The following is a 15,538-nucleotide window of genomic DNA, read 5'->3' as shown; positions in this document are numbered from 1 at the left end:
TTGTCCTTCTTATCTGTCTCTGTGAAGATGCATCTTTGTAGGCACAATAATGTTGAGTACATTAATGCACGAGTTTATGTCTAAAAGGAAAAAATGCAGGGACATTGGGCAATTTAAGTACCTTTTGTTTTGTCCTCGCAGTATTACATGTATGAGCAGCTAGATGATGAAGGAAATGCGACAACTCAATCTCCCAGTGCTGCCTGTCCCTTTGCCATTGTATCATTTTCATATAAAGATACCAAAGCAACACTTGTTGCACCACAGGAGAAAAGGTACTTGCTACAGACACACATGTACTCAACGAAATATCATTCATACAAATTGAGAATAAGTAAGACATATTGATTAATTGTTTTATGATTTCTCTTTTCAGTGAAAAGAAGAAACACAGTAAGTGACATGTAATTAATAACAAACCTGGTAGTTTTTCTCCATACTATATATTATAAAAACATTCTTACACTTGTATCCATTGACTGAAGATGGATGGACTGTTATGAATTTGCACCCCATTTTAAAAAAAAATGTTTTATTTGATTTTTTTTTTTCCCAGCTTGTCATTATGTTCCATGGAAAGGACAGCTTCAAATAGGCACCCAATTCTATAATGTTGGGCTAAGGTCTACAGCAGGGGCCTGGATACCTGCAGAACTGTAAGTTAAAATGTGCACATAAAAAATGCAAAACTATTTCAATTCTTAAATGTCTCTGATAATGTAGATTATACAACCTTTTTTCTGTGCTTTGTCTTATTTTTCCATTTAAGGCCACCAGTGGTGAAAATTGACCGAGCCATATCCATGTTACATATGAGACAGCTGTTGCCATGGGCAGTCTTTGAAACCTGCTTCTCTGGTGAAGGTGTGCTCATGGAAAAAACAGCCATATTAAACAGGAGATGTATTTTCAAGAAGTTTCTCAACACTCTCAATACTTCTTCTTTTTTGCCCTCTTTCAGTCTTTCTGGATGGCTTATACTGCAGTCTTTGTGAGCTGGTGTCTTCTGAGGCAGAAGAAACCAAATCACTCTCTCTGCTTCTGCAGGAGATCAAGGAGAAAGATATTGTGAGTTTCTTTTTATTATAAACTTTTTATCAGAGATTTTAGGACTTAGTCAGTCATATCATGAAATGTAAAAAATCTCAAATACCCATCACGATTTATCAGAGCTCAAAGTTTTGTTTATTTTCACTGTGGAGTCAGAAATGTGAAGTATTTGATTTACTTACATTAAATGCAAACAAATAAAGCAAACCCTTACATTTTTACAACTGTAACCAGAATGTAATTGGTATTTTTTTCTAAACAATACGTTGATTGTTAAATTGTCATTTACTATAGATTATCTAGTCAGTAGTTTTAACACTAGAAATTCCTTATGTATTACAACAAGAAGTTTCCTTTTTATATCATTTTAGACTGTATGAAAATATTTTTTGGTAGAATTTTACTTGCTATCCAAAAACTGTACCTGACAAACCTGCTCATTTATGCACAGGCTCTCCCCATTCAGCTGAATGATGGTGGTTTTCTTATCCTGTTGCACTCCTCCCATTTCCTCACATATGATGGTAAGATATGTAAATGTGCTATGTGTACAGTGTGAAAATGTACAGTACTATGTTGTCAGGCTCAATACAAAACTTACTGAATTCTATCTTTCTTTATGACCATAATTTAATTTGACATCAGCCATTTGCAGTATTATTGTGTTTTTTCCAGATACTGGGTCGAGTTCAACTGATGTCCTGCAAGGCATGTTTGTGTTTCCAGTCTCACGAGTTAACCAGAGAGGTGAATACAGCATGTTTTATTATATAGACATTTTCATTTAATATGTTGAAAAAAGCTTTAAAAGATTAAACAAGCACTCTTTCTTGATTTTTCAGAAACAAAACTTGGGCAGAGAAAGCCTGCCATGTCATCTGAAGTCCTGCGAGTTCTACCGGTACTAAGTTATGCAGAGGGTGAAGTTGAGAAATCACCCTTTGACCCAGATGAAGAACTGTGTGAAGTTGTGGCACATCATATGCAGAGTTATGCAGCACTGATAAATCCTGGGTTGGCAAGTCCTTCAAGGGAAATCAGCATCTTTCCAGAACAGTATGATGTGCCAGATGCTCACAAGCACCTCTACTCATCCCCAGAGTGGACTAAAAGGGCATGGCAGAGCTTCAGGTCTTACCTGAGTAAACCAATCTCCTTTCAACTGCCAGTGTCCAAGGCTTCAGAAATCCTGTCGGCTGGACAAGAGGAGCAAATAGAAGACCTTGATGATGATGTCTACATCTGTCTGTCATCTCCTGAAGAGGCACCAGCCAATCCTGTTAGCGTGGAGTTAGAGGACCAGCTGACAGGCCAGAGATCTTCTGTAAACATGGACACATCTATGAACAGCAGTATAACAAGTGCTGAAGCAAAAGAGTACCTAACACCTGTGCCTCAAAATGTTGTACCAGCTGATTTGAAAGCTGGTACAGCAGCTGTTGACAGGGGTACAACGAGTGCTGGAACACAAATAGACTTAACACCTGTGCCTCAAAATGTTGTACCAGCCGGTTTGCAAGCCGGTACGTCTGTGGACTTTGGCGTAACAAATGCTGAAGCACAAGTGGACTTAACACCTATGCCTCAAAATGTTGTACCAGATAATTTGCAAGTTGGAGATGCAACCAAAGACACTTGCAAGTCTGATCTGACTGTGCTGATAAAAACTGATAAGGGGGCAAGAAATCTTCTGGCTCCCCCCTCGTCAGATGACCTTCCTGCAGAGCTGATAGTTAGCATCACTTCAGCAGAGCGAACTGTCACTGATGAGAGTATAAGTATGATCAGTTCTGTGTCTGTAACAAAGCATAATGACTTTCAGCTTTCTGGTTTTTCAACAACCAAATTACAAACTGCAGGAGTGAACTCTCTTAATGACGAGACTGTTACAACCAAATTAGTCTTGGATTGCCCTGAGGTTACCAATGTCACAAAAAAAGAACGAGGGAAATTACGCAGGGGACATTACAGAGGTCGGAGGAAGGTATCCAAAGTTTGCGTTGAGACTCCCAGTTTGAAAACAGTCAAAATACCAGTGGAGTATGACAACTTTAACAGTCAGGAGGAAGGCGAGGCCAAGGAATCATCAGGCCACCCACAGTTGAGTAATCCCTCAAATACTGATGGGAGGAAAGTACAAAGGGGAAAGTGCAAATTTGGAAAACTATCATCAAAAAATGTTGGTTTAGCGGTACCAAAGGAGAAAAAATCTGACCCTGGAAAACAGAGTTTGGAAAACACCATTTTAATGGAACTTGAAGCATGTCCTCTAAGAAAGAAAACGGAACGCTGGGACTTGAAGCCAGTCATCAGCGAATGTGGAAGAATCTTGGTTCCTCATGGCTCTGTAGATATTGCTAACCAGATTAAGTCTTTAAAAGATAAGCTTCAGTCAAAAGAGGACGATCAGTGCCCTAACAAAACGTTGATCAGGGCTTCTGTGAATGCTTATTGCACAGCCGAAATGGAGCAAGAATCCGGCACTGCTCCAGAAACCGCAGTGGACGAAACAGAGACCACAGCATCCAAGGATGGAGGGAACCATCTTAAAACTCTCAGTGATGTTAATCCTGAACACAGTGTTCTGAGACCATCAAATGATGGCAATGGTTCATTGACTTTGAATCAACATAGCAGTGAGCCTTCTTCAAAGACTGGTGTCACAACAACTACCCTCTCCCCAGGAAAATTTGCATCAAAGGGTGAATTTCTGTTAAGTAAATTGAAATCAGTTCTTCTCAGAGGAAAGAGAAAATCTGATCTTGTGTCAGAGGAAACGACTGTAGATACCACCAAAGATGCTGAGCCTTGTCTCAAGAAGGGCAAATTTGACTTGGGTGCTGGGATGCCGAAGACTAATTATGCAATTACAAGCATCCAGGACACCAATGTGTATGTCAAGGAAGTTTCAAAGATGCTTTCAGTTGACCCTCTTTTTGCATATGCCCTAGGCCTGACCCCTAAAGAGACACCAGACAAAATAAAGATAACTGAGGGTCAGAATATCCAACAAATGAAAGACTCACCAGAGACACAAGCACAAACCATTTTAGACAAACAACCTCAAATCATACAAAGGCCTCCATCAATCTTTCCAAGACGGGGAAGGATTAAAATGCTAAAAAAACATCAAGGCATCTCTACAGAATATGTTAAAAAGAAATGTAAGTCTTATTTTAAAATTCTGAAATATGAAAACTTGTTTTTGTACATATCTAAAATCTCTATTTTGCATGGCACTGAAACTGACCAGCCCTTTCCTTTGATCTGTCACTTCTGCAACTGTCCACAGCATGCTATCACTGCACTTTGCTAAGTATTAGCTAGGCGTCATTTTGCTTTAGCTTTTTTCTTGCTTGAGCTGCATTTTTGTCAATCCTGTGCATTTGCAACCAAACCTGCCATTACTGGATAATTAACCAATCCCTTTGTTTTAAACAATTGAATAGTTTCCATGTTGGTGACAGTTTCCTAATAGATATACACTGGTATATTTCAAATGCTTTCAATGTGCTACTTTTTTATTTTCATGCTGTTTCTCTTTTTTCTTCTCTGTTTTGTCTTCACAGGGTGGTTGCATTTTCAAACCCCAGCTTGTTTTGCCAGTGAAAAACTCAAAAACAAAGAGTGTACTAGGGATAATTCTATCAGGAAGACTGTTAAGGAAAAAATGAACAGTGCTTGCTCATCTACAGATGCTTTGAATTTACTTGCTGACTTGGCACTCAGTGCCAGTAATGACCAGGTTCCACCACATCCAGTGCCAGCAGTTGAGAGAAAGCCTGAGACAAGTTTGAAGAAGTGTGACTTTGCAAAAGAACTTACCATGGCTGAACAAGAGTCAGTTCTTCATGCTCTGCTTAGAAAGCCTCCTGCTAGACCCATGCAGCCTCTTGAGTCTCCTTCACCAAGCCATCTTGTGGGAGGCAGTGAATTGGTTGGTTTGGTATCTAAAGAACATGCTTACTCATTGCCCCCGTCTTCCTCTCTACTGTTGGGTTTGCCAGGTACACCATTCCAGGTATCCCCTTTAAGTGGTTCTACCAGACTGCTGCACCATCACCAGACAATGTATGGCAATGGAAGTCAAACACTACACCCCTCTGTCGATCAGGAAGACAGAAGTGAACAATACCACAGGACTCCAGAATACCTGACAAAACACATGGGCCGCAGAAGAAAGTTCAGACACTCCCGTACCTTTGTTGGCACGGATGGATCTATCCAAGTCACAAAACAGTGGAAACAAAACTATGACTTTAGTCTAGACAGCAAGTTTACAAGTGACTCAAAGGAAAAAGCCATCATCCGAGCCTTGCATGGGTATGTAGATTGTATTACTTATTCAAAGAAGGAATCACTACATACAAGTAAAATATGTTTTTTGTGCCATATTCTCAGTGCTATAATTGTTTGTCTTTAGTTGATAGATGTGGGCAATATGCAGTAGAGTTGACTTTAAGTTCAGTTGACATGTTCTGATTCACAAGTATTCAACTGACAGAGCTAATTTTTGTGCTTCTTACATCTTCGATAGCCCGTGGGACTTCTCAATGCAAGACACTTGTGAAGAGGTGCGGCTCATCGTCCACATATGGATAGGTCTGTTCTACAGCAGGTCAACAGCCAGGTTTTTTCATGCTGACCCAGACTCATGTTCAGAAGAGAGAGATCACTTGGAAATGTCCAGTGGAACGGTATCAGCCCAGGATCAGTCTGAGCTCAAGGCCAATTCCTTTGCTCCTTTCCCGGGTGTATCAGACACTTCTTCAGACCCATCGGTTTCAAAAGTTTTGGACCTCAGCAAAAAAGATGACTCTGTCTTGGACCAAGAATGTCAAATTTTGGACTTGTCCCTGAGAAACTCCAATGCAGAGATTGTAACCTCAGATCAACGAGTCAACAGAAGAGACGCTTCTGTGTCTGGTGATGGGAAAGCAGCTAGTATAACATTGAACACACCCAAGTCATCTGCAGGACTACAGGAGACAAGCACAATTGAGGTTTGGGTCTAATGTTACTGTTACATTAAAGACAAACTAGTATGCATTTAATGTTTTTGTGATGATTTCCAGATAGAACAATTTAAGGGACCAGGTTTGTGCACTTTTCACAAAGTAATAGAAAAAAAACTATTGAAAGAAATGGGGTGATTTGGAGGGGACAATCCACTGTTTTCAGTCAAAGTGATATTGCATCTGAGTGGGAGTCACAAGCTCTCTCTGGAAATGCCCTCAGACCTTTTGGCCACAGTTCCAAATAATTGTTTCTGCCATGCAGCCATGGCCTTAGTTATGCATAACTTTAAGCTTTGATAAAAATGTAAACAGGTGAGTTATATAGGAATTCACCCCCTGTACACGTTACGGATGGGGACAGAAACTAGAGAGACCAAAATTGCTTATTTTTTATTACCTTGGATGAAAATATGCTTATTTCTGCTGTAAAGCTGGGCATTTTAACATGGATGTCTTTGAGGTTTGACCGGCTTTTGAGCCAACCTCAAGTGGTGATTCAGTGCAATACAGTTTTTAGCACTTCTGTGTTGGCTTTGTTTTCCGGCCTTGGTGGTTGCCACTTGTTTATGACTGATGCACCTGCATGTCAGTCAACAATTATCTGACCTCATTTACCGCCACCTCGGAGGTTATGTTTTCAGTTCCATTTGTTTGTCTGTTTCACCATTTGTTAGCAGGATTAGGGAACAACTACAGGTCCAGTTTTCATGAAACTTGGTGGAAGGGTGTAGCATGGGCTATGGACAAATTTTGAATTACAAGGCAGATACAATAATTATTTTTCACTTTCATTAACATTGTGAGATTGGGTATTCGGGCTTGACTGAGGTCTGTATTGTCCAAGTGCCCTTCTAGTTATACTTTTGTTAATGCTGAAACAAATCTAGTCAGTATTCAACTTACTATAACACCTGAGTAGCTATCTTTGTAATTGTGATTTAAAGGATTTACTGTTTGAACTAATGGCAAAAAGGGTTCTTGACAGATCATGGGAAATTTTCAAAATATTGAAAATCTTGCAGAGAGAAACAGTAGTCATGGTTTTCACTGAATGAAAGACATTTGTAATAGATAATATGTATTCTCATTCTTTTTTCTTTTTCATTATCTAGTGTTACACAAAGATGGAGCACTTCACAGAGATTGCCAGTGAGGTGAATGATGTCAGAAGCACCTTTAAAAGTAAGAGGACTTGTCCTCCTCCACCAACAGCAGGGAGCCTGAAGCACACTGATGTACCGTCAGGTGGAATGTTCTTTCTCGAAAAAGAAGACATTGGAAGTGCATCGAGTTCGTCAGAAAATAATCAGACTGCTCCAGGCGTTGGCCACATGTTACATGGATGCAACAATAAGAAGACTGATATGAAAGATGGAACTGAAAATGTGGAATCTAAAGTTGTGAATTTAGTGACAAAACATGAAAAGGATTCATCTAAATCTGTGACAGTTGAAGAGGTAGACTCCAACAAAGGAGCAACCGATGTGGTCCATGATGTTGGGCATGATAAAATTGAATTCAAAGAGGGGGAAAACTTGGAGGTGAAAGAAAAGCCATGCCAAGAAGACAATGTAGAGCCGTCTCTAAAAGGGATTCATACTAGTGATGATTCTATAAATGAAGCATCTGGTATAATCTGCAATGGTCTTTTGGAAAATGAAAAGCAGTTGTCTTTGGAGGAACCTATAGCAGACTCACCAGGCAAAGCTGAAAATGTAAATGAAGATGAAGATTGTTGTACAGTCAACAAAGCTAAAGTGATCGAAGATGAAAATCACTCTGAAAAAGCAGATGGATTTCATGAGAAAAACAGTTGTGATACACCTGTAAAAAGAGACAGTGATTTGAGTGTTCAACCAGTACCTATGATGTGTAATGGCCCAGACTCAGTAAAGGATGGCATTATAGGGTGTCATCAAGAACCACCTTTGGATGAGCAACCACCTCAAGCTGAGGAAGAACACGCCTCCCATGATTTACACTTGAGAAAACTGTGTGCAAAGGGCAGTGCGTTGACAGATGAACAAGCTATTTCAGAAAAATCTCCCCCCAAATCCTTAAAAATGGAGCCTACATCTAATGTGCATGCAGTTGATCAAAATTCAAAAAATAAAATTTGTCTGGCAAAGAAGACACAATATCAGAAGGCACCATTACCAATATCTGATGAGCGCAACTGTTCATTAGATGCTCCTTACACAGATGGGGTTATTCCCCAAACAAATGATGGCGTTGAAACCAGAAGCCAAAACAAAGTAATGGCAGACTTAAATGTAAGTAGTGGTGATCATGAAGATGGGAATACCCAATCAATCCAGGGAGAGCAAAATGTTTATAACAAAACTGAGAAGGAACTATTTCATCATCAGTCTGAAGTTGAAGTGGCACTGGCTCAAGACATATATATCAAACAGATCGACAAAACAACTGAGGGATTAAAAAAGATCCATAGTGAGGTTGTAATTCCATTTATTGGAAGAGACACTTCTGAAGAGCGTACAGTACAACCACATGACTTACACTCACAAGGCAAGGTTGAAGAAGTTGTTCAAGGCCAGGAAGAAATACCACTTATCAGTGGAACTACCTACCCTGAAACTTTCATTCCCCCAGGGGTATGCAGTACATCTCAAATGTACAGTGAAAAAGTGGAGCTGTGTGCTGGCAGAATAGCACTATCGCTTTTTGATATAAGTGAAAAAAAACAGCCAGTGGCTTTGGAAAGTGAGTCTGAAGATCGGTGCTCTACCCCAACTATGGATGAGAAACCATATGAGTACTCAATTTGCTCTGGCCCCAGTACTCATGCCTCTGCTTATAGTGGTGCTGAAACCTCCAGAGACATGGTTCAGCAATGTCTTGACGTAGACTTGCCATCTCAGAAGGATGAGATGCTTTTTGAGCAAAACATTTGTCACAAGTCTGCAGTCAACAGTGATGCCACACCTCTCCATGATCTTCACCCTGATCTTGAGCTAAGGACTCTAAGAGTTCTACAAAGTATAGACAAGTACCTCTCCAAATCAAGTCACATTGACAAATCCAGCCAGATTGAAACAGCTGATATGAAACACTCTCTTGATCAAACCTCTAAGCCCACCAGCAAGTACATCCCCACTTGCTTAGCACCAAGGCATAATTCAACTGATTTTATCAACAAGAAAATAAGCAATACTACACCAGCAGGCGTGTCAGCATCGACCTCACAAGAGTTGCACACAGAATCAACAGGTCATTTTCTCATAACACCTTTTAAAAGAAATTTAGAAGAAGTACTTGGTGTTAAGTTGCAGCTAAAGAAAACTGACTCATCAGTTCCTCAACACTATTTTGAAAGGACAGAAAAACTACAGGAAACCTCTGTAGGGCAAGATTATTGCCATCCCTACGCATCTGTTCCCACTTCTAAAAGTTTGCAAGTGATTAAGGCAAATATTGTTGACCAAGAAAGACATAAAACAACATCACAGACCAATTTAAGCCATGAACCACAATCATACAGTCAGCGCCCTGTTATGGCAGTGAAACCATCTAAGAGTGATGAAAGTCAAGCAGATAGCATCTCTAAAGACAGACTAACTGAAAATGCTGCAATGTCCAATTTTTCCCAAAACAAACCAAAGAATACCCCTATAGTCACACACACCACACCCACTACCATGCTCTTGGAGATAAAGACTGAAAAACAGAGACACTCGGAAATACTAAGTGATGACAAGCAAGAAGCCAATGAGCTGTCTTCAAAGAGCAGGTGGTTATCAAATGTAGGTGACAGTAAGACTCGCTCAGATAAAGCTCAATTTGTGCATCAAGATTCTTTATATCAGCACCAAGGAAGGGACATTTTAAAATTCAACAAGATTCCTTCATTATCTCTCCCTGGGCAGTCTTTTGAATCTGCAAGAAGTTCCTCTAAATGTGTCGATGGAACCAAAGGTTTCATGACATATGGTTTAGTTGAGAAATTTGGGCAGACAACTAGAGGAAGCATTTTGATGGATCAGAGGGAATACACAGACGCATCTATTTCACGTGCGGATCACAGTGATGATGGAAAAATAGATGACAGTCTCCTCCTGGATCCTCAAAGTTCACTCATGTGCACGGTCTATAACACCAGCCGGAAGAGACCGTACTCTTTTCTGGAGCAAGTGTCTCAGAGGTGCCTACAAGATGACATCACTGAGGCGTCAATGGAGCAGGAGTGCCTTATCTTCTCAGAACAAATGAAACAACTTTTGAAAAGAAGTAAGAGGGAACCCCTCATGGACACACATGACAAATTACGTCTTTCTTGTACCAGTCCTGTGACTGTGCACTTTTCTAGTCTAGAGGAGCAGGAGGATATAGTGGAGCCCTTAAAAGCACACTTAGACACACCATCAGTTATTGGACAAAAAATCAAGGTAGACATGTCTGATAGGAAAGACCTGTTCGACATCACAAAGGACGAAAAGACATTGCATCCTCAAAAATCATCACAAGGAACAGGGAACCCAATGGCACATGCTGCTGTATCTGACGTGACCTCAGAGTATGCCAGACTGTATGAAGCAAAGATGAATGACATTTGTGCTGCCAAAAGGGTCCCATCCAGGCCTAAGCACTTCAGTATGGATAGAGGTTACCCAAAGACTGAACCAAACAATCATTTCGACTTCTGTGATCAAATGAAGAGAGAGATGGAGGAGAGTTTTCGCAGTAAACTGAATTCAGTCGTGAAGAAATCCTGTAAAACAAAGTACAGATTCTACATATTAGTAACATCGGATGATGCCTTCTTTGAGGAAACCAAGGTAAGATGAGTTTTCAGCAAACTTCCATTGCAGTATTAACTTTAACTTTATATTTACCATAATTTTTCAAAGATATAATTTTTATAACCTACATTCTTGAACTAAAGCACCTAAAATGTTTTTTTGACAATGTAACACACATTCTCCAAACACAAGGGGCCAGTGCAAATTTGTTTGCTATTAAATGGAGATGGGAAATCAACTTTGATTCATGCCACCATTAATGGCACATTTCCACAGAGCATTTTCACAACAGAAAAAAAAAATATTCATGCAAACTTTTAAGTCTTCCTTCTAATGCAGAATAAGCCATTTCTCTGCTATCCAATTGTATGATCAGTATGTTACCATTGTAATATTTAAAAAAAAAATCTGGCTCAATATACTGTTTAATGTGCAGTCCTCGTAGACTATCCCAGAACTATGCTATATTCTCTTCTAGCTTATTCAGCTACAGCCCAATGCCCCACCTGCTATTTACAAGAAAAAAAGATTAACTTTGATATAAAATAACATTCACACATATAGTAAAGATAAATTACAAATTTGTCTCATTAAAGATAACAAAAAAATACTGCAATTTTTGGCCAGATAAAAAGTTGCATTGCTAACACCAATTTGTAAGCTGGTCTGCTGCACCAAATTCAACTGCATATAAATTTATTTGCAAATCAGTTCAGTTCATGTAGATGCTGGTGAATTTCTTACTCTTCAATAACACTAAAACCACACTACCAATGGCTTGCAATCAATTGAGCAAGTTTATTTTTTGTTTATTTTTTCTCGTTCCCCTGCTGAGGCTTAGCCTGCCAGCTGCTTTCAGTCAAACACAAACATGCCTCACTCATCCGCTCTAAACAAAAGGAGCTTTTCTGATATTCCCAGAAAACCTTTTTTCTTCCCTTTTTTTTAAAAAAAAAAAATAAGAACTACAGATGAAATTTGAAAAGGGATAGCTAAGTGTGAATACACTCTGTTTTACTGGTTTTAATTCAAAAATGATCACAGCCTCTGAACTTCTTATGAGTGTTTCATAACCAAAACATGCACCTATGCTGGCATATCATTACAAAATGAAACCACGAGAGTTTTATAGGCATTATGAGTCAGGCATTATGAGTCAGACATCCATCGTGCATAATTCAAGACGAAAGCATTTCCATTTTCCAATGATTTTCAATGTAATGTCCCACTACATTTATTGTACCAGTTATTGTGATGTTGGTTGGTTTTAGAGAAGAGGACACTGGGTAGACGTAAAGATCTTATAAATGCTGAATTCAAGGGTATTATGCCCTTTAATAACCCTGGTACATATTTTCAGTCACAAAATATATATAAAAGCAAGTCATGGTGTAAAGAACTATTTTTTTTATGTCAAAGAAGGTTAGGTTTTGCTAATGAAAAATGGCTTTTAAAGATTTGGCAATTTCTTCTTGATTTATTAAAAGGTACAACTAGAAGCAGAAGGTCACACTGCTGTACAGCCCTCCGAGTTCTTCCTTGCTGAGGATAGCTCTTCATCTCTACTCATCATCCTCAGAAATGAAGACATTGCAGAGCACATCTGTGAGGTATTTGATCAGCATGCTGAAGAACATCATTGCAGGACTTTTGTAATAGATAATCATGAATTAATGACTCTCCTCACTGCTTTCTCAGGTCCCACGTTTGCTCGAGCTGAAGAATTCACCAGCTGTGCAATTTGCTGGAATTGACGAACCAGATGATGTCGTGAATCTCACCCATCAGGAGCTCTTCACGAGGGGTGGCTTCATAGTGTTCGACAGAGCAGCTCTGGAGCCCCTCAGCCTTTGTATGTGCACTTTTATCTGAATACCAACTTTTTGATGTGTGAGATCTTGTAATGTAAGCAGCTTATACTTATGGTATAATCTCTATATGAATTTTAAGGCAACATGAAAAAAATGGCAGAAATCTTGCAAAAGCTAAGCCGAATGGAGAAGTGGAAATGGATGCTGCACTACAGAGACAGCCGTCGTCTAAAAGAAAATGCGAGGTAGGGGTCAACCTTAGAAAAATGACCACAAAAACTTGTTTCTTCCCAATATAGCGGGTCACAAGTGTTCTAAAAGGCTGTCTTTTTATGATCATTCAGGTTGGATTTTTTTGTTTTTGCTAATTCATCCTCCAGCATCAACCACTATGTTTTCCATATATCCTCTTCCACATTTGAATTCAGATTTTTTTTTTCACAGAGTTTACTTATATTATGACAGTCACCATACAGAGTGGTTGCGTTCATTTTATTAGACTGACTACAAGATGGATGCGGATTGTGCACTTCATAAAAGCCTCCCTTTTAAAACGTTGCATATCTGAACATTTTGTTTCTTCCCATATCCAGGTTGAGCGAAGAGGCAAGAGAGAAGAAGCAGTTCCTAAATTCGTGCCAAGAAGCTGGAATATTGGAGGTCTTGCCTTATCACGAGTGTGACCTCATGTCAAGAGATCGGCCCGACTATCTCACATGTTTGGTCCATTTGCAGGTCCAGAACATATCAGCCCGTTATCCTGTTTTCATAACTGGTGAGACACTAATGCACAAACACCTTCATTGTACCTTTACATGCAATGGGTTACATAATATTAGGGGTTTATTTTGAAGATGTTATATGCAAGATTTTATAAATATCTCTAAAATGTAGTTAGGATTGATTGCATTTGATGCTTTAGTGCCTTAAAGCCAACTTTGTTAATTGAACGTTAAAAAAGATAATCGAAAATCACATTGTACTGGTTGAGTTTCTATATTGTGTTTGGGTTAATTAAAGGTTTATGTTACTTTACAGTGCAAAAAATGATGACATGGTATTTTTTTTCTTGCAGATACAACAACTGACATCAAATTCAAGAAGAATGGGATTTTAACAATGACTTTCAACTCTTTCCTGACGTGTTCTCCAAGCGAAACATTTACAGCCTGACCTGTAAAAAGTCTGATGGACACACTGATGTTGTGCTTATTCAAGAACACAGCAATGAAAACTCATCGGATTTGAGGAAGGAGAAACCAGCAATTTACCAGTAATGATAATTTCAAAAATACTTACTTTAAAGGAATACTCCACCCGCAAAATGACCATTTGTATATCAATTGCTCACTGTGTGTTACCTTCAATTCGTGAAGAAAACTTTGTTTTTCTAGCATTCCTCCATGGTAAACTGAAAATCCAAAAGAGGTGAACGTTCTTTATGAATTCAAATATTGGGAATCATGTCTGACAGCAAAATCGTATGAAAACATCTGTTTACAATCTCTCACACACAAATCTTGTAGTGTAATCAGAGTCCCATTTATCCCGTTGCATGCTCAGTACTTGCCAAAAGCATGTATTATTGAAAAACATAATTTGAAACATATCAGTACCAGAAGTCATGTACAGAAGTCATGTCATGTACAGACGAGTAGTGTGTCTGACTACAGGTGTGTGTTTAAATTTTGCTCAGGCGGAGCTTATACTCTCACATGTTCAGTGTCCAAAACGGCTGTTCTTTGAATGACCACTTGAGCCTAGTTCAAGAAGCCAGAAAATCCCCACAGACCGCTAGTTGCTAGTTTCCCCCATCATGACAAGAGTACAGGGGGTCAAATTTTATATTACTAACCTGTTTGCATTTTAGGCTTAAAGTTACATATAATTAAGGTGAGGCCTCTTTGAATGACAGGCAGTCTGCCGATGTGTCCTCGGCCTCAATCGGATCCAGCCCTCGCTCCTCCACGGAGCTGGAGGCTTCAGACCATGAGTCCTCAAACCATTGAGGGAGGTCATGCTAGCTCCGTCCATTATTTAATACGGTCTATTGGTCAGGCACGCTCAGGGTGTGCTACTTGAAGGCGAAAGTGTTTTAAATTGTACGTTTTTACAAAGATGAATGTTTTCAGAAAGCACAGAGCAAACAACTGGATAAATGAGACTAACATTATACTGCATGAGTTTATGAGAGTTTGTAAACAGATGTTTTTAAATGTTTTTGATTGATAAACATGGTCCCCTGTGACTTCAATTCAATTTCTGGAGTCTCGGTTCACATTGCAGGCGTGTTAGAAAAACAAAGTATTCTTCACAAATACAAGGCAACATGTGGTGAGTAACTGATGGACAAGTAGTATTCTGTTTATTTTCTTGAGTACATAAGTTCAGCTTATATAAATGGAGCAATAATTATTCAGTTATTATTTGACTTTTTTTTGTTTCATTTATCAACTAAGTTATCATTTAGTTAATGAGTATTGACAGCGATGCCAATATACAGGCGGGTGTACTGTAAATACTGTACGCATTTTGTATTTTATTTTTATCGTTAATGGTTTTTTTACTGTGTATATTTTGTTTCCAATCCTGACTTGATACATTTGCTGCACAATCGTTATTAGTGTTTGTTTTTAGGTACAAACAAATTTGAAACATAGCTAAATTAGCTTGTTTGTATATTTTATATATTTAAGTATATAACTGTACACTGTTATGGTTGTTGACAGTGATTATTAACTCATGAGTGTTGAGTAGTTGCAGCTCAACAATTTAACATTATTACTCAGTGCTTAATATGTTTATATTTCATAACTTTGTTGAAAGCATTTTGAGTGAGAATAAAGCAGTTTCTTTAATTGTTTTCTTCAAAAGCAAGAAAACATCGACACAGGCTGAA

The 15,538-nt window shown here is 38.9% G+C and overlaps 1 protein-coding gene across 2 annotated transcripts in view; it reads left to right on the top strand.

Annotated features, from left to right (window-relative positions):
* Window positions 1-15,538, top strand: part of tasor2 (transcription activation suppressor family member 2) — a 20,679-nt gene extending 5,141 nt beyond the window's left edge. Inside the window, exons 7-22 of one of the 2 annotated variants that reach the window (XM_042495796.1) lie at window positions 142-275; window positions 377-393; window positions 557-656; window positions 770-864; window positions 962-1,068; window positions 1,502-1,574; window positions 1,726-1,797; window positions 1,893-4,214; window positions 5,058-5,373; window positions 5,588-6,053; window positions 7,181-10,864; window positions 12,316-12,438; window positions 12,527-12,680; window positions 12,779-12,884; window positions 13,233-13,414; window positions 13,715-15,538. In XM_042495796.1, coding sequence (XP_042351730.1) covers window positions 142-275; window positions 377-393; window positions 557-656; window positions 770-864; window positions 962-1,068; window positions 1,502-1,574; window positions 1,726-1,797; window positions 1,893-4,214; window positions 5,058-5,373; window positions 5,588-6,053; window positions 7,181-10,864; window positions 12,316-12,438; window positions 12,527-12,680; window positions 12,779-12,884; window positions 13,233-13,414; window positions 13,715-13,812 — 8,049 coding nt within the window. In that variant the 3' untranslated portion in view covers window positions 13,813-15,538. Of the gene's footprint in view, window positions 1-141; window positions 276-376; window positions 394-556; window positions 657-769; window positions 865-961; window positions 1,069-1,501; window positions 1,575-1,725; window positions 1,798-1,892; window positions 4,215-4,619; window positions 5,374-5,587; window positions 6,054-7,180; window positions 10,865-12,315; window positions 12,439-12,526; window positions 12,681-12,778; window positions 12,885-13,232; window positions 13,415-13,714 lie in introns of both variants that reach the window. The other variant, XM_042495795.1, reaches the window with a different exon arrangement.

The sequence above is a fragment of the Plectropomus leopardus genome, chromosome 11 (assembly GCF_008729295.1).
Source record: "Plectropomus leopardus isolate mb chromosome 11, YSFRI_Pleo_2.0, whole genome shotgun sequence".
NCBI classification, from domain to species: domain Eukaryota; kingdom Metazoa; phylum Chordata; class Actinopteri; order Perciformes; family Serranidae; genus Plectropomus; species Plectropomus leopardus.
Note: the sequence above shows the minus strand (reverse complement) of the source record. Positions and strands in the feature narration are given on the sequence as shown.